The sequence below is a fragment of the Episyrphus balteatus genome, chromosome 4 (genome assembly GCF_945859705.1).
Source record: "Episyrphus balteatus chromosome 4, idEpiBalt1.1, whole genome shotgun sequence".
Lineage (NCBI taxonomy): Eukaryota > Metazoa > Arthropoda > Insecta > Diptera > Syrphidae > Episyrphus > Episyrphus balteatus.
In genome coordinates this window covers 82,374,638-82,397,559 of record NC_079137.1, presented here as the reverse complement: position 1 = coordinate 82,397,559, position 22,922 = coordinate 82,374,638, and the positions used below count along the sequence as shown (strand labels likewise).

General features: G+C 32.3%; 1 protein-coding gene across 1 annotated transcript in view; it reads left to right on the top strand.

Moving 5' to 3' along the window:
* The window catches only part of LOC129919762 (semaphorin-5A), a 34,700-nt gene extending 12,000 nt beyond the window's left edge, over positions 1–22,700 (top strand). The window contains exons 2-9 of the mRNA XM_056000791.1: positions 2,658–2,779; positions 6,178–6,277; positions 18,425–18,629; positions 18,750–19,282; positions 19,342–21,044; positions 21,107–21,262; positions 21,331–21,521; positions 21,580–22,700. Of these exons, the coding sequence (XP_055856766.1) occupies positions 2,659–2,779; positions 6,178–6,277; positions 18,425–18,629; positions 18,750–19,282; positions 19,342–21,044; positions 21,107–21,262; positions 21,331–21,521; positions 21,580–21,807 (3,237 nt within the window). The 5' untranslated portion in view covers position 2,658 and the 3' untranslated portion in view covers positions 21,808–22,700. The remainder of the gene's footprint in view (positions 1–2,657; positions 2,780–6,177; positions 6,278–18,424; positions 18,630–18,749; positions 19,283–19,341; positions 21,045–21,106; positions 21,263–21,330; positions 21,522–21,579) is intronic.
* Positions 22,701–22,922: the final 222 nt, after the last annotated feature.

Sequence of the window (22,922 nt, the reverse complement as noted above, 5' to 3'; positions counted from 1 at the left end):
ATGTTCATTTATGATTATTTGTTTGTTATTTCAAGGTTACTCATGTGTACATTTATAATCATTCAATCACTGTAATTTCTCAAAACAAAAGAATGCAGTTAATAGCCCTTTTTTGTTTCTAACAACAATCAATTAGCATTATTACTCAAAACTCATAAATAAATTATCACTAAACTAAGAAGAAGGGGGAAACATTCACTCGATGATAATTATTTATAACCGTGCTGCATAGTTTTTTTTTTGTTCTCTCTAATTTTAATGCATTAATTATATGTTAAACGTGAGTTTCCCTCAGCCAAGTTATTATGATGAATAGAGTGGTAAATATTTTATAACAACAATCTTTAAAGTTATTTTTAAAATTTTGTTAATAACAAATTTTAGAATTTTTTTTTTTTTATTCGAGTGGGTGAAGTGTATAGTTTAATGTATGCTTTTTATTGTAAAATTATGTTCAGTAATGCATCAGAGATAAATCCGGTTTTGCTATATAAGCTTGTTGGCATTTTACTTTATAGTTTCCAAGAAAAGTGTTTTAATTAACACAGCTTGATAAAAAAAAATTATATTTTTAAATTTTTTTTTCCTGAGGTTTGGTTTATGCTATTGTGAATAGTTTTTAATATGAAAACCTGTCAGTGAGAGTTGACAGCTGCAGTTGACAGTGGAGTCGCATAATTATAAAAATGGCTAGTCTTTAAGTCGCCACCACATGTGAATTTATAAGTAAAAGTATAAAATGAATAACATGTAAATTAAGATGAGTAGCAAATTTATTGCTATTGTAAAGTTAAATTAATAACTTGATTTAATTTGAATCGAGTGCATATTTGTTTAGCATAATCGTGTTTGTACAAAAAGAAGGGTTTTTTTTACAGATACTTAATGGGTTTATTATTTAAATGAATGGCGCTTGTTATGGTCATTTGACTTTTTATGACAGTTTTAAAATGCATTCACATAAATAGTTAAACTAAAAGTGTTAAGCTTTTAATTTGGATTTAATTTTGTAGGTATAAACAAAAAAGATTGACGAAAGGAATAACTAATCTTAAGTTGCCATACAAAATATTACAAATGACAGCTGATATCAGAATGCAATAAACCGACAACAAGCTATTTTAACATGTAACTTCATTTTGATAGATAAGGTGCGACTTAAAAAAAGAATTACTTGAATTACTTTTCATGGGAATCATTTCGAAGAAATTGTCAATAAAGAAGTAAGCTAATTTGGCAAACAGAAATCTGACAGCTTCCACTTTGAAGAACATGACAGATGATAATTTTAAATTTAATAAAATACGGGTTTTTAATTAATTTGCATATGAATTTGTTTGTTAAATAGTTGCTAACTGTTTAAAGACTCTTGGTAAATTGATTTTTTTTATTTAAAAAAAATAACTTAATAGTTTCGATTGATGCTTTCTTATTGAAAAACAAATGTCAGTGTCTTCAAAGTGGACAGTTTGACGTTTAAGCACTTCTTGCTTAAAAGCCCTGTCGGTTCTCGAGATCCGCCAAGATCCAGCAATTCTCTTGACTTCACAGTATTAAAACGCCAAATACCGAGCCAAAAGTAAGGTAGCTTTTTAAAACTTCCTCGATTAGTTAAACGGATCAAAGCTACCTCTTAGTTTCCATTAAACATGATTTCACCAGCACAATTATTAGAATGCATATCCTGTTTATTTCTTAATTGCATACTTTTTCTCCTGCAAATTCCATTCTTAGGACAATCGACACATCCGGTTAAAAATGAAACCCAGACTTATTTCTAACACCCATCAATAGATAAAATTTATCTAATTTATTTCCATTTCCCTCACGTTGTGTTGTGTTGACAGGAAATCCCTTGCATTGTAAGTTGAATCAAAATTGCCATTATAAGTATACATTATGTAAGTTTAACACTAGTTAACGATCATGTAAAATTTATACAAAATTCCTGCAAATTTTGTCTCTAATCAATGTATAGCTGTGCTCAAATCACTTTTATTTCCAGCACACCTACGTGATCAGAATTGAAACTGTTTGTTGCGTGCAATGAAACATTTAACGGTCGATTTAATAATTATTGTTTTGTGTATAATACAAAACAATATTGCAAGGTCGACAACATTCGTGCCGGTACAACACGACGGCGGCGGTAAATAACTACCTAGCACTTTAAATAAATGCATTTTTCGAATTTAGAGTATGTTTTACGATGGAAAAACATCATTTACGTGTGCGCAACAAATATATGCAGGATTATAGAGGATCCCGCCTAAAATTTCCCTGAGAACACACGTGTTTTTTTGTTGTTGGTGGAATAGTGGCAGATAGACAATCTACTATATAGCATCAGACCAATGTCCCTTTTTTTTCAGAGTCTCGTAAAAACGTGACATCCGAGTCAAGTTGATGGTCGTTTGTTCAAGAAATATGAGTATCCTAGAAAAATTTGTCATTTAAACGGAAAGAGTGAATCTGTCAACATCTCTTGTGTCAACAAGTGGAATACAAATTTTATATTTTTTTTTTTGTTGTTGTCTTGTCCAAGTAATATTTATGTATGTTTTGTTATTTTTTTAATTTATGCTTGTTTTTTTTTTATCATGTTGATCAAATTTTTAAAAAATGTTTTGTTGTGTTTTTTGTTTGTGTATTTGCAGAATGGAGAGAAGATCAATTTTAATAATTTTACTACTTGCGATAGTCGCAAAGCCAAGTGCTACCATAGGAAAACGTCAATTTAATATACTGGAGGATGATTCGAGATATATATCACATCAGGGTAAGTTGAGTTTATATTGCTAAAATTAATGTTTACATCAATTTTAAATAAATAATGTTTTTTTAATTATTTCATCAATTTTAAATAAATAATATTAACAATTTTCAAATGAGTTGCATTACTAAGTACTATAATTCAATTTTAAAGTTCAAGTGACCTCAACTCCAAATTTATAAAGCGTTTCGCCCAGGTACGACAGTGGGCTCATCAGTTAGATCTGTCGTACCCTTACTAAGACGCCTTATTTTGGTCGATGTTTACCGACACTATATAAAACTCACAGCATGAATATACTGTGAATTCTAATATTCAAAGGGAATTTGTTTAAATTCAGACCTTAGAAAAATGTATGCCCGTGGTCAGGCTGATATAATAACGAAGAAAAAAATAACAAAAATAATAAAAATTATTTAAATTATTTCTATTTTAAGTGGAGCGATTGAATGTAATTCAATTTTAAAGTTCAAGTGTCGGTAAACATCGACCAAAATAAGGCGTCTTAGTAAGGGTACGACAGATCTAACTGATGAGCCCACTGTCGTACCTGGGCGAAACGCTTTATAAATTTGGAGTTGAGGTCACTTGAACTTTAAAATTGAATTACATTCAATCGCTCCACTTAAAATAGAAATAATTTAAATAATTTTTATTATTTTTGTTATTTTTTTCTTCGTTATTATATCAGCCTGACCACGGGCATACATTTTTCTAAGGTCTGAATTTAAACAAATTCCCTTTGAATATTAGAATTCACAGTATATTCATGCTGTGAGTTTTATATAGTGTCGGTAAACATCGACCAAAATAAGGCGTCTTAGTAAGGGTACGACAGATCTAACTGATGAGCCCACTGTCGTACCTGGGCGAAACGCTTTATAAATTTGGAGTTGAGGTCACTTGAACTTTAAAATTGAATTACATTCAATCGCTCCACTTAAAATAGAAATAATTTAAATAATTTTTATTATTTTTGTTATTTTTTTCTTCGTTACTAAGTACTATAGTTAAAATTACTAAGAATGTTGAATTGCCATATGAAAATATTTATCATATCATAAAAAAGTACGCAAGTAGAAACTTTTCCCTAATGGTTGTCCGACCTTTTGTTCCTAACTGAAATTATGATAGTTACAAAAACAATTGAGGGCTCATTTTATAGATGATTAAAATTGCTATAATTTATTCTTGAAGAAAATCAAAAGTTTGTCAGATATTTGAAAAAATTTCATTTTGCCCCAACCTTGCGAGACAAACCTGGACTTTGACCGACTATAAAATTGAATTTAACTAACTCACGGAATTCATTCTTATACCATTTTTTAGATAATTTTATTGTGAATAAGTCTGTCTTTGGTCATTTATGGTTAAAATAAGTAAAAATGGAGCTATAAAATAAAATCGGAATCAACCTCTTTTCCAAGATGGCGGCTGCTCCCCACGTCCTTTGAGGTTATGATGAGGTATGTCCGAAAACATTCCATTAAAAAAAGGTTGTCCCGCGAAAAATGCGATTTGATTTACTAATTTGCCTGGGCTAACACCCTTTTTTAAGGATTTAAAATATAACATCCTATTCAAGGAGTTAGGCTACTATTTTCGTTTTAGGTTAGGCCACTCTAATTGTTACCTACTGTTTTTAATGTTTTTTTTTTACAAACTGAAAGAAAGCTGGCAGCACCTAGCCAAATGAATTCCTTGATATCAGAACATCAGGCGAATATATGAAACTAATTAATTACACTGTTAATTGCTTTGAAAATGACCTACCAGTCAGTAGGTATTACTGAGTACATCATATTTCGTCACTTGAACATTTTCCTAGACCCTTAAAACTTTAAGTTATCGTCAAAAAAAACGTTTTTCGATGTTTTCAGATTTCAGATATTTTTTACTGTCATTTTTCGGTCAATTTCAGATTTTTTACAGTTCTAAACAGGGGAGTACTTGTTATTTTGGAAAATATTTTATTATTATTGCTCAAGCACTAAATTGGGTGTAGATTTTATGGACTGAATCTCTAAGTACAACATTTTTTCCCCGTTTTTTTTTTTAATTCGGAGACCATTTTAAGCTACATTTTTTTATAAACAGTTCTATTTATGTTAAATCAAATAAGCTTTTATTCATCAAAATTAGTTAGAAATTGTGGAAGTTATGATTTTTTTACTCGAGAAAGAAATTTGCATTTATTGGGACAATCGAAGAAATGAAAAACTAATTTCTCTGTCCATACAAATGTTAGAAAATTTGATATGGTCTTAATATTTACAAAAATCTTGGTCTTTGCAACTACATTTGAAAAATTTTGATATCTTTTTTGGTTGCTCACATATAAATTTTTAAATACTGTTCGTTTTTTCTTGCCCATGATAACACGGGTCCACAAAACAAAATTGCCAATACTTTTGATCGGAGCTGCCTATTTTTGTGTATTTTGACGTGGTGAATTCGAATCTGAAGTCAGTTTTGCCCAAATACCCTCAAAATTATGATTATATGCAGTAATCCCCAATTTAAATGCAGTTTTCATTGTTTTTTGTAAATTATTCAAAATTTTGGGGGTGTTTGGGGAAAACTGACTTCGGATTCAGCACGTCAAAATACACAAAGATAGGCAGGTCCGATCAAAAGTATTGGCAATTTTGTTTTGTAGGCCGGGGCCTGTGTTATCATTGACAAGAAAAAACGAACAGTATTTAAAAATTTATATTTGAGCAACCAAAAAAAGATATCAAATTTTTTAAACGTAGTTACGCATAAAATTTTTAAATACTGTTCGTTTTTTCTTGCCCATGATAACACGGGTCCACAAAACAAAATTGCCAATACTTTTGATCGGAGCTGCCTATTTTTGTGTATTTTGACGTGGTGAATTCGAATCTGAAGTCAGTTTTGCCCAAATACCCTCAAAATTATGATTATATGCAGTAATCCCCAATTTAAATGCAGTTTTCATTGTTTTTTGTAAATTATTCAAAATTTTGGGGGTGTTTGGGGAAAACTGACTTCGGATTCAGCACGTCAAAATACACAAAGATAGGCAGGTCCGATCAAAAGTATTGGCAATTTTGTTTTGTAGGCCGGGGCCTGTGTTATCATTGACAAGAAAAAACGAACAGTATTTAAAAATTTATATTTGAGCAACCAAAAAAAGATATCAAATTTTTTAAACGTAGTTACGCATAAAAAGTCCAAGAAATGCATTTTCGGAAAACTTGACATCATATTGGAAATATGTAAAATCCAAAATTTCGTTTTTCTCTGAAAAATTTTACCACACAGCAGTGTCAGTTCAATCACTGCCGTATAAACGATATATTTTTGCTACACCTTACGAATAACTTTCTTCTAGAAGCAAAAAAAAAAATACTCATTTTTTTCTATTCTTTTCTTCACAGACTTAATGTCGTCGTCAAATCGTTTCGAAGACACCAATATAACAACCTACTCAAGAATGCTCTTCGATGTTGCTAGAAATCAAATGATTGTTGGAGCAAGGTAAGTTTCAAAAAAAAAAAAAAAAAAAATAAACAAAAATAAACAAGCAATCAAAAAATTGATTCCAATCGTAATCGCAATGTAAACTTGTTGACTTATCTTATCACATATTCTTCACAAAAATCATCTTTAGCAAAAAAAAATTATTCAATAGAGTTTGACATAATATCTACCTTCTGTGAAAAAAAATTGATGAAATAATGATACAATGAGCATAAAAATACATACTCGTATATAAAAATGGAACAAGTGCGATTGTCACAAAATTGCTTACGCAACTTTAAATTAATGATATCGTTTGGCTTTGAGTTGAGAGAGACTTTTGTGTGACACACAAATAAATTAATTCAGAAGCTTTGCAATTGAAGTAACGCATGCGTTATGTATGTAATACTGTATTTTATTTTCGCATATTCGCTTTTCATATTGACGTTTATGTTCATAACCTCATTTCAAGATTTGAAGAAGACTGTAATGTGAGATTGTGAGGATCGCTATCTCTGCAGTATTTTTATCTGTCAAAAGAATACAAAGATAAGCAATCCTTTGGTACTGTACTCTCTATTTACTATATTGTCTTGTTTTTTTTTTTTTATTGATGATGTGTTTACTTTGTATAAAAAAATAGATAGAAGCATATTTGTATGTAAGTATGTTTGTACAAGTATGTGAAGAGGGTGTTTTATTTGGAACGTTACAAAAAGATTGATTTAAAAAAATGATACGTGGTTATTTTTAAAATTTCAAGAGCTCTAACTCTTTGAGTAATGATATCTTGGTAATTCAATTGTAACGGGTGTGACACAGTTACTTCATTTTTTGTTCCTTACTTGTATACATTTTACTAAATAAAGTTTTTAATAGCTTTAGCACATTACGTATTTAGTTGTTAGTATATGTTTCTATTTACATTTTGTTAACCTGTCTTTCAACGTCTCAAACTCTTAAGATAAAATGTAACGGTAACGGGTGTGACGTTAAAAAATTGATTCAGTCTACTTCGGTGACTCTTTAAAAGCCATATTGTAGATTTTTAAATGAAAAGTAGTGGATATCGTAATCAATATGAAAGGAGATTTAATATCGTTGCCAGTAACCATATATTTCATGGGAATTAATAAAAACAATGTAACGGGTGTGACATATTTTTGTAACGGGTGTGACACTGTTAGAGAAAACGTATTTTTCAAGTTTCAAAATTTAAGCACTATTTACGCAATAAATAATTTTTTAGGGTCTCGGTATTTATCAGAATAACTGACTTGACATAGTTTTTACCAAAATATTTCAATTCTAAATAAAAATGCGCGTCCACCGTTAATAAGGTTTATTCTAGGCTTTAAATGTAAAATAATACCGGCCTTGGAATCTTTTAGAATTTTAAATTTTCCCATCTTTTACTAAAAAACTAAAAAAATCTCATATTTTTTTAAGTTTTGATTAAGGAATATAAAAAAATTAAAGTATCTAATATGAAATAATTTATATAAAATGCAAAAGTATTTAAATCACATCATTAAATGTCTTATATTTTCACTTTTATTTTTTGCCTATTGGTGGTCAACTTGCGTGGAATTACCCATCTGCTTTGTGTGAAAAAAAAGATAAGATATTTGACGATGTTCTCTGTACTAAAGTAAATGTAACTATAAAAAAGAATGCATTATGCATATTTTGTAAGATCTCTTGAGTTGAATAACCTTGCTTCTAATTTTTTAAACCCAACCAAAAAACACGAATTGTCTAACAAAAAAAAAAATAGTAACACCTCTTCCCATTTGAAATTCTAAATCACACCTTAAACTAAACACCCTATAAAATAGAACTAATTGACACTATGGAGCTGGTTTAAAATTTGAGTAGGTATATAAATTTTATTTATGTTTGCACAGCAATTAATTTTCCATGGAAATTCTGTTCGTGTGCATCTTGGTTGGACAGGCCACAAACTAGATACCAGACATATCCAATCCATTAGAGCATTTGACACCAGTTTGAAATGAAGATACTCTTTTTTTTCTAACTTCATAAACGAGTATACGTCGTATTACTGAGTGTTTGATATTAAATAGTGATATCTTAAAACAATAACTCGTTATACAATTATTACTTATACAAGTTTGTATGGCAATTGGGCGAATCATCATCATCATAGCTCAGCTATGAAAGTCATTGGCATAATGATAAAGTTCAACCATACGTTAGAATATCAATTTACGCGCGAATGATAATAAAATGTCCATTTTGTCTGTTAGATTTCTTGGGTTTAAAGTCAAATAAAGTGAGTAAATTTGACGTGATATATTTCACGTTGTCGTCGTTGAGTTGGTGGCAAAATAAATAATATTTTTTAGAATATATTTGTGTGATATATTTTAGATAAGCAGGTAGGTTAGGTATATACCTACTTTTTATTTATTTATTTTAAAACTTGAGATGTTATCAGGAAAGTAAATAAAATAATGTGATCAGTCAAGTCGTATGTACCTACTTGTTTTTTATGACTTAGTAGTTGAATTGAAGATTCAAATTAGAGAAACTCATAAAAACATCTATTTTACATTTATTCTTTTTAAATTGAATAAGTTGATTGAATAAGTTTCAAATCATTGGTAGAGGCTCTTTTTTGAATATAAAAATAAAGTCCAATGTCATTCTAACGGTCTCATGTTAGAAAAATCACTGGTCGGCAACGAAAATAGAGCTTGAACCAAACCATACTTTTCTTAAGGATTTATATGTGCTGATTCCGAATCCGAAGTCAAAGTTTCACTGGTACCTCAAATTTTTGAAATATTTGAATATTAACATGTCAAAAACGCGTTTTTTTTAACTTTTGGCGTCGAATTACATCACCGTTAAATTTTTTTTTATATAATACTACTTGCAATGCAATGCTATATTTGATTGTTTATATTCTTTTTACAAATTTTTTTTTTTCTAAAAGATATTATTTGAAATATAAATATATGATATTTCAAAATCTTAGTGGTTATTGAAAGTAATGTTTTTGGAAGCAGATTTGAAGTTAATTCCAGTTCTCGACTACCGATTTGGATAAAAAAAAGCAAAATAATACGGAAAAATATACATTTTAGACCAAATATGTATCAAAAAGCATTCAATTTAAAATTAATTTTTGAGACTTTATAGCGAAAAAAGTAATGACAAGAGCTCAAAGACGTGATGGAATAAATCTGTAAATAGTTTTGATAGCACACTCAAGTTAATTAAAATCACCTTACCAAGTTCTTGCTCCCGACTTTTTTTTTTTGTTTTTTTGCCGACCAGTGTAATTTGAGCCAAATATTTTTTAATGATGAATCAAATGCTAGTTGATTTTTGATTTATTTATGAAAACAAAGTCCACTGGCTATTACAAGAAATTTAGGTAGGTACAAGTTTGTGTTAGTTTTTTTGAGTATGACAAATTGAAATGATTACTTTTTGAAACTCCGATACTAAAGGTTTAAAGTTTGTAGATTAATTCCTAGAAAAGTACTTTAGAACTTAAGTTTTTTATTTAACCTTTAAAAGCTATTCGGTAGGGCTGTGTAGAAATCATGACGGTAGGCATGTAGGTAAATATATTTACTTTTTGAAATTTTCAAAAGTTGGGAAACCACCTTTAATTCGCTTGGCATTTAGTATACCCATTTAATTAAGTTTTTTTTTTTTTTTAACTTAAGTCGTTTTCCTGATATTTTCAATTGGTTTATTGAGTATAATATTATCTGATGATTTCATTGAATAAACAAATTCCAATTTTATATTCTTAGAAACATGTAAGGTACTTGTCAAATGTAAATACTAAATTTGTATTTTCCAAACAAAGAACTCAACTTTACATCGCTTTTAAACTGTTTGTTGTTGTTCATTTTATCAAATTAAATAATTGTTTTGGAGGGGTTTATGATGCACTGTGACTTAAAAATCTATTGTATCAAATTGATTTAGTTGGCTTCTTATGATAGTATTTATCAAGCTTAATAATTTCATGGATTACACTGCCCAACACACAAAAATTTTCCACACCGTTGTTTATCCTTTCTTACTAAATTAGGGGGCTAGCAGCTCTAGTTTTTAAATTATTCATACATAAAAAGGCATTAGATATTCATACAATTTTTTTTTGTATTTTTATTTTACTTACTAAACCGAAATACATTATATTCGAAATAAATTTTTCCAGCAAAACTGTAAAAACGCTTGTAATAATAAAATCTAAACAAACTACCCCCAAAATGTGAAAATTTAAAATATCTTAAAAAATAGAGCTCCTAGAAAGCAAGCAGTGTGATTTTTAGGCTTAGTTAACCCAAATGCAGTAGGTTCGATAAACATTTTCTGGAAAATGTTAACAAACAGTTAAAATAAGCCTAACTTTAAAATTAGTACGAAATTACCCCCAAGATGTGGAAAACTAAAATATTTAAAAAAAAAAATAGGGCTTCTACAAATAAATAAATGTGATTTTAAGGATTACTGACCCCAATTACATTAAGTTTAATATAATTTTTTCTGGAAAATTTTAATAAACGCTCAAAATAAGGAAAACTTAAAAATTAGTATGAGTGTTCCCCCAAATATGAAAAATAAAATATTTCAAAAGCTAGAAAAAAACCACTATGATTTTTGAGCCTACTGAACTCAAATCTATAAAATTTGATATAAATCTTTTAGGAAAATTTTAAAAAGTTGAACAGTTTTGGCCAGTGTTATGTGTTTTCTGGTAGTAATCCAGGTATTTAATATTTTTTTTTGAATTAGCAAATTGCCTGCGAATGCAATTCTTTTCATGATTGGAATGATTTCAAATAAGTTCAATTGATTTTATCTAATTTTGTGAGGGAAAATTCGGCCTAAGAAATCTTTAATTATTGTGATAACATAACTGTTTAAGAATTTTGTCCAATTTATGTAAAATGTACTCACCTCTTTGAATTATTTCAATACTACCCAATAGTGTGTGATGTGCGTTTCAATATAAACTTACCTGTAACGGTTGTTTTTCTTTTTTCCCATACTTCATAAAAATTTAGGCCTGTAACAGTACCAAACTCCCGTCATAAATTCTGAAAGGCATATGAATATTATTATTTCTAAATTCTAATTACTAGGTCAATTAAGGCTAAGCATACCTCGTGTCTCGTATTTAACTGGTGTTTTTACTTTATAATTCTCTTATCTAGCCCCTTGTGCCTGTAAGATCAGAGTTCTTGAACTTGTAGATATTCCGATACTTCAAGGGCTACCTAGACAAGTCCTAGAGTTGAAGAAAGAGTTAAGAGCAATTTTTAATTGTTAATGTTCTTCAAATGAAGATATAAGAAAAGAAAAAAAACTTAAGACTTCAATCTTATTTAAATCTTTATAAATTTGCTTTCGCGGTTTCTTAAGATATATTTCGGATCAGTCGCGTTTTCTATAAATCTTTTAGACTTTTAATTTCCAGTGAAAGCATATGGAAATAAATAAGGGATAAAGGAAGGTAATTAAGCGGCTATTCTTTGAAACCTAGAATCCTTTTGGATTGCCTATAAATAATGATGAATATAAGGACTTCAAATTGTTTATTTGTTTATATGAAAGTACTTCTTTTTATTTAGAAACAAAAATCTCAAAGAAAAAACAAACTCTATTTAAGAATACTTACCAATGTTTTCTTTCTAAACTTAGAAAAATCAAATTGTTTTTGCTTCTTAAAACCCACCATCTATCTAACTAAATCGCTTCTTAGATCTTTAAGTACCTATCTTTCAAAAAAAAAAATCTTCAAAAATCCACTTGAAATAGTTAATGGCAGAAAGCAAATAGAAGAACAAACTTAAAAACAACATAAAGCAACACCCGAAGGTTGGAGCAGTACAACATTTCAACGATTAAAATATATTGCCACACAGCGTAGCGGCTGCTGCCACAAGAATGCCGACTCAAAGGCGCTAATTCGCCCACCACAATAATGACTACGCAATAATGAAAAAGTATTTCATTCAAATTCAAGTCAATCCACATTAAAAAAAAAAAAAAATTAAGTCCGTTCTCAAAAAGTTGAAGTTATTAAAAGTGCGATTTATTTTTTGCTTACCAATAGCCAACAACTCGTGTCCTCAATATGTAATCAAAGATAGAAAAAATAAAAACAACAAAAATCTGTATCTAACAACTTTAATGGAACCTACATAGAAATGCAACCATCGATCAAATCGATAGCAACTCAGCGACATCGAACGCGACACATAAACAGCCCACCATTAAAAAGCAACCCTTGGGACAAACTTGTCTAATCAACAAGTAAAAAAAAATAAATACGAAACAAACAAAAAATTGAATTAATAATAATATTTGAAAATATTATAAAACTCCATAAACAGGCTACACACTTTCACATGGCCATCAGCAAACAGAGTGTAGATCTCCCTTTAAAATCGATCGCGTAAAAAGTCTCCTCTCCTCTTGTTGTTGGCACTCTGCATGCTGCGCGCAGGCGCAGGCAGGAATTACTACACGATCACAGAACATAGAAATCGATCAGAGTGAGTGAGAGAGAACTTTGGGTGTAGATACATGTAGCTTGCTTTTAGATCAAGATACACAAGAGTCCCCGAGTTTATTGTATATTGTATAGGCAGGGTAGGCGCTATAGAATGTTGTTTTGGTTTTGGTTTTTGTGGCTTGTGGGCAGCGCAGGTTGGATCTTTCGTGGTTGCTTGAAGTTTTTTTTATGTATGTGACGGACGACCGCCAACGTCCACCAGTCCACCACCAGAAGATAGAAATCTTCTGATCTCACACAGTGCTGAATGCTGAGTTTGAATATCTCCTCTCTCTCGGTCGAGAAGTGAGTGTGTCAAGCCTGCCGCGCGCGCTTCGTCACTTAACTCGTTTGCCTTGTAGTTCAATGGCCCCCTCACCAAACGTCATTGATGGAAGCAGCCAGCGAGCGCGATGGGGCAAATCTACGACCAACCATAATTATGTTATTACACTAGTTGACCCGATCCGCTTGGTTCGCACAAAAATAAAACATTAAATTGCCGCATGACTTTGGCATATGGCGTACTTTATTTTTTTTTATAAATCAATTGGCACACTTTGGAGGCTTTTTGTTTATGGTTTGATCACCATCAGAGCTCATGAATTTGTCTGTCATAGTCAATTTTTATGACATAATTTTGCAAACAAAAAAATAATACTTTTTTAATTACCGAATGAATTGTTTTGTATGGTTAATGAACATGTGTTTAGTTAAGAATAAAATATATTGGGAAAGAATGAAACCAAAAATTTATAAAAATGGGAAAGAATACAAGAACTCAGTTTTCATCACGAGACAAAATAAAATCAAATTAGTTGAGTAGTTTTTTAGTTTAAATAGACTGAAACTGATCGATTCAGTGGGTTCACTATGAGGATTTTCAGGATTTAAGATCGAATTGTCAAACCAACAGATTGACGTAAGATCGTTGAAGGATTGACTCTAGGCTTCTTAGTATTCAGTAAAATTAAGGCGACTATCCGTTTATTATAATAAATGAACTGTTCATTATTTAAAGTACATGTTCATTAGAGTGTCCGCAAGAAATCGATTTTCGAAATTTGGTCGGGGGAACCCCATAAAATGCTCCGCCTTTGCAGATTTTTAGATAGCCAAAATTTCAGCTCGATTGGATAAGTCTAAATGGTGCCGACACTCGCTCAAAGTATCAAAAATCTCTGTTTTTTCACTGTTTTTCGAAGAAAATTAGCTCTAGCTCCCAAACAGATGGGGTTATTTTCACTTTTTATATATTAAATGAAAGGTAGTGTTATTACACATAATTCAGATTCAAAATTTGCTTAGTTTTACAAAAACAAAAAAATATTGTCATCAATTTAAATTTTCAGTACCTACCTCAAAAAGAGCTGAAGTGCAAACTCGATTTAAAATGAAACTTTTTTTACTGTTTTATTTAAAAAAAAAATCGAAACATTTAACAGATTTCTAAAAAACAAAATACTTAACATCGTGTTAAATTTCTTATACATAATTATTGAAGTAAATACTAAAAAATTTAATCAAGTGACTTACTTAAAGTAGTTTTGGAAGCATCAGGATATAATTTTCGGCACTCACTGACTACCTGAAGTACATATTGTTTTTGTTCCTCATCTTTAGTTAAAAGATTATTAAAATCGGTTATTAACTTGACTCCTCTTTCTGCCATGTCATTTACGACTTTAAGTGTTTTCACTTTCTTAAAGCCTTCTTTAAAATGGGGGTTTTCGGGCCAAAGATTTGGAGGTGCTTTGAGAAAACTTGTGTCTATTTTCAATCGGCCGAAAAAGTTCAATGTTTCTTTGTTCACAATATTTTTTAACCCTGCTGTGACAAATTGTTCAATTCCATGTGGATGTAGCTTTGGATTTACTATTCTGTTGGTTTCTGTTTCTGTTTTTTAAAATTATGTTGGCCATTTCTGATTTTTCGCCATCTGGTAAAGTTGGGTCAAAGAACGCCAGACCTACCAGCTCTGAACTCAAATACCATAAATGGTTTGAGAATTTAGCAAGAGCCTTCTCTGAAATGTCTTTGTCTATCTTGCGGTATTCAATGAAATCACGCAAAAGATCAAGATCTTGTTTAGGAGCCAGATAAGCTCTTGGGGCATTAAACCAAGCCTTGCAGTAAATTTTTACGATGAAAACGCAGATATCACCGAGAGCGTTACGTTCCTCGTTACTCATTTTAAACTGGCTTCGAAACATGAATATTTTTAAGCTATAAATAGCTTTGGCCATCCACCTAGCATGATGAGTGGCTCCTGGTGTTCTGAATCCAACTACGCTTCCATCTCATTTTCCTGCTACCCGATGGCCCAGAGGTTGCCTGAGATAGAGAAACATCCATTCTATCCCAATCCGCAGAATTCTGGCTATATACTTCTTCTTGAGCTTCCTCCTCCGTCCCCTGTGTTTCCGCGTCATCTTCAGTATTTTTAAATCAGTCAACATTAGCAAAGATCTAATTAAAATGATAATAATACTAAAGCTTACCAATATCAAATCTGAATTCTTCAATTCTGCGTTTTTTTTCAGTAATGGTCAAGGCATCTCGATGTGCTATATCAAAGAGATCGTCCATTTTCAAAGCAAATTCTTTTATTTTATTTTTGGTGCTTTCAAGCGTTTTGTTTTTATTTCGTTGGTGATTTCTCCACTCATTGTAAAGTTTTTCTAATTTAACAATGGCATCTTTTTCATATTTTGTTTGAATTCTGGCTTTTTCCCAAAAAATAAGTACCTCTCGAATGACAAGTCTTGCAGATTCCTTTAAATTTAATTTTAAAATTCGCAAATTAAAAAATAGTGTTGACAAAACTTGACGATTTGAGGGTAATTTACACCCTGTAATTTGATGAGACGGATAGCCTACAAGAAAATTTTTTCTCGGGTGTTTGCTGCCAATGCCATATCAACGAACACAAAATATATCTGGAAAACACTAACAATTCTTAAAACTTCTTTTAATCTTAAAACAAAAACGCAACAGAATTAATACTCACATTTTATTTTAAGTTAATTTATTTTATATACAAAGGAAAATTAGCAAAAAGCGAGAGTTTATCTTAATAAAATTATTGAACTACCAACGAAACGACTCGTGAAGCTTAAACTTCATAAAAAAACAACAAATATGTATTTTACAACTGCATTTTATTTTGTTTCTATAAAAAAAACGTAAATAAACAGAAAAATTATTTCTCTAAAATTTAATTTTTTTTTCTATTAAAAGCTTAAATCCTGAAAATTCCATAACACTTCGTTGAATATCTTAAGATTTGTTTTATTTTGTCACGACAATTGTCAACATTGAGTTAGCCCGATGTTAAAGCGCTCGCCTATCAATCCAGGCATAGCAGGTTCAACCCCCACTGGGTGTCCTTTTTGTTTTGTTTTTTTTTTTCAGTCAATTTTACTCTGTGCTTCTATAATTGATAAAATTATTATATATTATTATATATAATACGAGAAGCATTTCAATTAGATAGGTAACATCAATCTATAACATAGAAAGTTTTATTTTAAATCGAGTTTGCACTTCAGCTCTTTTTGAGGTAAGTACTGAAAATTTAAATTGATGACAATATTTTTTTTTTTTTGTAAAACTAAACAAATTTTGAATCTGAATTATGTGTAATAAGCACTACCTTTAATTTAATATATAAAAAGTGAAAATAACCCCATCTGTTTGGGAGCTAGAGCTAATTTTCTTCGAAAAACAGTGAAAAAACAGAGATTTTTGATACTTTGAGCGAGTGTCGGCACCATTTAGACTTATCCAATCGAGCTGAAATTTTGGCTATCTAAAAATCTGCAAAGGCGGAACATTTTATGGGGTTCCCCCGAAAAAAATTCGACAAAAATTTTTTTCTATGGGAGTTGCGGTCACTCTAATGTTCATTATGAATTATTTTTTATTCAAAAACATATAAATGTTCATTATTTCAAAAATTTGAAAATCTGTTCATTATTTGTTCAGTATTTCTGATTTTATAAAAAAAAAAGAAAAAGTAACTTTTTTTAACAAACGTGAACCTGAACGTGTGAACGTGCCTTAATTTTCTGAATGTAAAGATAGTAATGTACCTAATGAAATAATGCAAGTTTAATGTACCTACATTTTGAAAAAGAAAAGTAATTTTAATCTTTATGAACCTAATGCATTTGACGAATATTTTTGCATTAGTCAGAAGATCACAGGAACAAGGTGAATGGAAAGTTTCAAACATTAAAAAACCTTTTAAAAACTTAAGAATTTGACTGGAATTTTTTTAACTCTTAAATAATGTTTAAAACAATTAAAAACAGAAAATAGTTGAACATCGTTCAATAATATGAAAGTGAACCATAAACTTTGAATTGATCCACGATTTTTCACTTCAAAAATTATAATATGCATTTTTAGAGTCACGGAAACCGCTTCAATCGATTTTCTTACGTCACACCCGTTAATAGATTGTGACGTTAAAAGACAGCTTAACAAAAAGTAATTTTAAAAATATACTTTTTACCAAAAAATTAAGCTGTTGTTAAAAAGTTTGCTCATGCGACTAAGGGGCTCATTAATACCCTAGTTTGTTCTATGAAAGTCAATATGTAAACTTTCAACTCTTCGTAGGAGGTGAGATCCACCCGGATAAATTATACCAATACCAATATTAGATCAGGAGCGTCAATTTGGGAATTAATAAGCTGATGAAGAAAGATTAAATCATTATTAACACGTCTCTGTGCTAAAGTTTGCATCTGAAGAGTTTGGATGCGAAAGTATGTCTTAGCATTAGGGGATGATATGAGGACTATTTCACGAGTATTACGTACAGATATGAAAAAGGTAGTTACACCGACCTCTTCTAAATTGAATTACTATCTTAAAGGGGTCCCGATAGGTACATAAATGATCCCGCTTGAGACAGTTGATCTGAACTGCAGAAACCAGACAGCCTCGATCGAAGCTTTTATTATTAATTTTTCTTGAAAAAATTCATCGCTTAGTTTTAAGGGACGCCACCTGTGGAATTTGTTCACAATCCACTGTTTTAGCAAACTTCTCCCTATGCTCCCCTTTAGCCCCTTGCAAGTTGCATCTAGAAGACCTTACAAAAATAATGTTAAATAATAAATAAATTAAAACCTTGAAACTCCCACATTGCAATGCCATATTCATTCAAATTTTCACTTTTAAATTTTAAATAAATAAAAAACAAAATTTATAAATAACTTAAAACCTTGCAAGTAAGAATTTTCTGTATACCTCTGTGTGAATATTTTTGCTATTACGACCAAACTTACAATCATTAATTTGCCTGCAGAAGAAAAACAAAAACTAAACAACTAAATAAATTACAAAACCAGAACCTGTACGCGTGGCCCGCGATGCCCACACTCACCTCAAGTCTCGATTTATATCTCTTGCTTGGTCGCCATGAAACATAATGAAATTCGATAGCTTCGTCGCGTTGCATTGCTTATAAACATTTTGTAAACACCATCTCGATATGAGAGAAAAAATTATATTGATAACATCGTCTTCGTCGTAACAGAGTCCCCAATAAAATCAAATAATAATAAACAATTTTTATTCATTTCATTTATACTTTCCAGAGATGCAATCTTTCGCCTATCCTTTGACCTGCATCTGTTGGAGAAATCAATCTGGGAAGCCACTTCGTCACAAATTCAAATGTGCCAAATGAAAGGCCAATCGGAGCACCATTGCCGCAACTACATCATGGTCTTGCAGAGTTACGAGAATCAGCTGTATGCGTGTGGGACGTATGCATTCAACCCGAACTGTTCGTGGCGCCAGGTAAGTTATTCAGCACTCTCACTTACTAACTTACAGATAAAGAGAGAGAGAGAGAAGCTGAAAAGTCCAGCAGGGGACCAGTTTTGCTAATTATTTTATGCATAATTGAACATTCCACAGATGGAGAATTTAACTGTAACAGCGTATGACAGTGGCGTCGGCAAGTGTTCATTCAGTCCGAATTCAAATATAACTGCCTTGCTGACGGGAGAGGGCCAGATCTTTGTTGGATCGCCTACTGACTTTTCGGGATCAGATCCGGCAATTATGAGGACCAATGTTGTCCATCCACAGGAGCACTCGACACGACGAAAGAACGGTCATCTTATTCGGACTAAGCAATACAACTCCAAGTGGCTTGATAACCCGCAGTTTGTGGGTAGTTTTGATGCGGGGTCTTTTGTTTATTTTGTCTTTCGAGAGACAGCTGCTGAATACATGAACTGTGGCAAAGTAGTGTACTCAAGAATTGCCAGGGTATGCAAATCTGATGCTGGAGGTGATCAAATATTAAATGATAACTGGACGTCTTTCCTGAAAGCTCGTCTAAACTGTTCTCTACCGGGAGAGTATCCGTTTTACTTTAACGAAATCCAAGGAATGACCTATTCAGCTGAGGAAGATGTCCTCTATGCCACATTTACAACTCCAAAGTAGGTCACTCATATAAGATTTTTCCAAAACAATTTTTAATCTTCCTTTCTATTTGTAGCAATGGCATTCATGGATCAGCAGTTTGTGCCTTTAATCTTACCGCCATCAATGCAGCATTTGAAGGTCCATTCAAATTCCAGGAGCACATCGACTCAAATTGGAAAGATGTCAACACTCCACATCGAAGTCAGTTTTCGTGTGAAAATCCTGCAGCAGGACTAAGTTACAAGCAACTTTTAGAGTCTTCGCGATACCAACTAATGGACGAAGCAGTCCAACCAATAACTGCAGCTCCTCTTTACTATTCAGCACTGGAACGTTTCTCCCACATTGCCATTGACATAGTTTCCACAAAACACATAGGGTCCACACATGTTTTGTATATCTCGACAGAAGGAAACATTATCAAAAAACTGTCTGTTCTGCCTTCGATGCAAACTTGCCTCATCGAAGTGTGGCAATACGAGGAGGAACAACTTAACTCGCATATCCATTCAATGGAATACCTTAAGGTTACCGACTCACTCTACGTGGGCACAGATCGAGCACTAATGCGTATCAATTCGCATCACTGCAAACGGCACGTTTCAGAGGCAACATGCCTTAACGCCATGGACCCGTACTGCGGTTGGAATGAATTAATGGAGGAATGCACACCCCCACCGATTGGTGGTGACACCTCTGAGAAATATTGGAAGCAAAAGGAGCTGCAATGTCCAATTCTTACAGCACCCATTGATGGCGGGTGGTCGGCTTGGTCAGATTGGTTCAAATGCACTAAATACAACGACGAGGGATCATGTTTGTGCCGTTCAAGGAGTTGTATAAATCCTGCACCGAAAAATGGTGGTGAGGAATGCGTGGGCATCATGACTGAGGTCACCAATTGCACTGTGAATGGCGGCTGGACCGAGTGGAGTGCGTGGTCAGCGTGTTCGCAGACGTGTGGTGTGGCCGTGAAGACGCGTCGTAGGTCCTGTGGTAACCCGAAGCCAGCATATGGAGGACGGACATGTGTTGGCCCAGATCGTGGCGAGATTTATTGCTCACATTTGCCGCCTTGTCCATCGCCAAAACCACAGGCAATCGATGGTGGATGGGGACCCTGGGGACAGTGGAGTGAGTGCAGTGCCGAATGTGGCGGAGGATTTCGCATCCGTCGACGAGAATGTAATGACCCAAGTCCTCAGAATGGTGGAATGGATTGTCCTGGATGTAATATTGACTATGAGGTGTGCAATGCTCAGGGGTGCCCCGAAGTGAAAAAGCTTAGTCAATGGACTCCGTGGTTGGTGCAATTGAATAACAACGAAAGTAATGGCGAGGAAACGCATGTGGAGAAAAGATTTAGATTTGTGTGTCGTGCGACAACCTCTGACGTTGGATCGATGAAGATTAATCTTTCCAAGGAGGAGAGTCGCATCTGTCATTCGGATGGGACATGTCAGCGAGGGAATAATGAAAATGAAGAGGAAAGTGTATGGAGTGAATGGGGCCCTTGCTCTGTTTCTTGCGGAGGTGGACTTCAGTATAGAAGTAGGTCTGGAGATGGCGGCAAGCATCACAAGAACACGGTGAATCGTGCATGCAACACGCAACCTTGTCCTAGCGAATGGGGTTGTTGGACGGACTGGTCTCCGTGTTCGACAACATGTGGAATAGGAATTCGCAAGAGATCTAGGAAATGCCTTGGACCAGAGAGGACCTCCTGCAAAGGCAAGTCAATTGAGGAAGCAAAATGCGAAATGCCATCATGTGCTTGTAAGTTAAAGTAAATGTTGTATTTTGGCATTGTTTTCAGTTTATTTCTCGTCTTTTTTAAGATTATTTGGGATGGAGTAATTGGAGCGATTGGTCACCATGTTCAGGCGATGGTATCCGTTTTAGAACCCGCAAATGCCAACTTAATCAACCGAACGAAAACGAATGTCTTGGGGAAGATTTTGAAAAAGCCCTCTGTGTGCCAGATCCCTGCAATGGTAAGTTTGAAAATCCTTACAAAAAACTATAACTCCTTCATAATGCAAACTATGTGTTTTTTTAATAGGCACAGCAATGGCTTCATTCTCAACTATCAGCACCATGGTTGCTCTATTCAGCTTGTTTTACGCTCTAACAATTTTGTTTACATTTTGGATCACCAGACGTCGCTTTATGCTCGAGACACCAAAAAATAATTCACCAACACCCAGTTACGATGCATATCCGAATCAGTATTCGAGTCTTCCAACCAAAGATGTAAGCAGTAAACCGCATTTTTTAAAAATTAATAACACGGCATCCTCCAATTTCGCAGATATATGAACCGCGACCAAAGCCCAAGAGACAAAGTAGCTTCAGCATGAGTTCTGGGTCAAAAAATTGCAATACCAGTGGAACTCTAAATAAGTCGAATAATATCCAGAATAATCATACGCCAAAGGTGCTGGCTAAGACGTATAATGATTGTGAAACGGGAACTTTAAAACGCAATTCACATGGCCTCAATAACTATCGGACGAATATTGATGATGAAAAGTTTTGAAAAAAAAGCAATACAAAACACTGCATATTATCTAGAGAGCTAGAGGGAGGGGTTTTTCATTGAAATGCGAGAACAAAGTTAGAAAGGGTTTTTTTAAGAGGAAGTAGCTAAAAAAGGGTATACTTTTAGGAGCTTCGGAAACCAAATTCAAGTCAGCTTTCAGTAATTTCCAATTATCGTTAAAGAGATGTTGATAAATGCCAGGAAACTGGTTTACGGTTTTCCTGTAATCAAGATGTTTCCGATAAAAAACATTGCATACTTCTAGGATGTTTAGTTAAAACTCTTTTGGAGGTTTCAAAGAGCACCAAAGTATGTCGAAAAAGCTGAAGCAAATCTTAAATTCAATGAAAAACTTCGTTTTTGAAAACCGAAATTAAAAAAACAAAAGAAAAGTTTCCTTATCAATTCCATTAATTTAAATATAAAAAAAAAATTATTAAATTTTGTTAAAGACGCAGTGCCATTAGACTATAAGCTAAGCGACGAATTTTTTTGTTAATTAATGTTATTCGGGAATGGCATTTTTTAAAATCTCTGACTCATATTGAGTTAATTTATGTGTAAATTTAAGAATTAATTTAAGATTTATAGTGGTAAGAATAATGATTTATTTTTTTTTTTAACTACCTTCAAGAAGTGTGCTTTGGAAGATATATTTAATTTTATTCGGCGACTAATCATACAAACAAAAAGAAGACTGATTTAATTGTTTTTGTCTAATTTTTTTGTACGATAAGTGCTAATAATACAATTTTTGAGTGTATAGGGGCTGTACTAACAAAAGCAATGAGAGATAAGTATTAAATTAAATAATTGTAAAAAAAAAAATAAAACAAATATCTTTCTATTCTGTTAAATAAATGAAATTAAATTATATTTTCGTAAAATAACTTTTTCTTAAAAAAAATGTTTCATTTAAAGATTTTATGTACAATTGTATGGGTAAACGGCCGGCCTAACGAAAGTAGATTAAATCAGTTAATCTATCCATCCGTATTAGGCTACAGACAGATTATGTCAGACAGAGATCTAAAAATCTTCCAAATTTAGGAGATTTTAAGAAAACTGATATTAAAGTAATTTTTGTTTTAAAAAATAAAAAAGAAATAAAA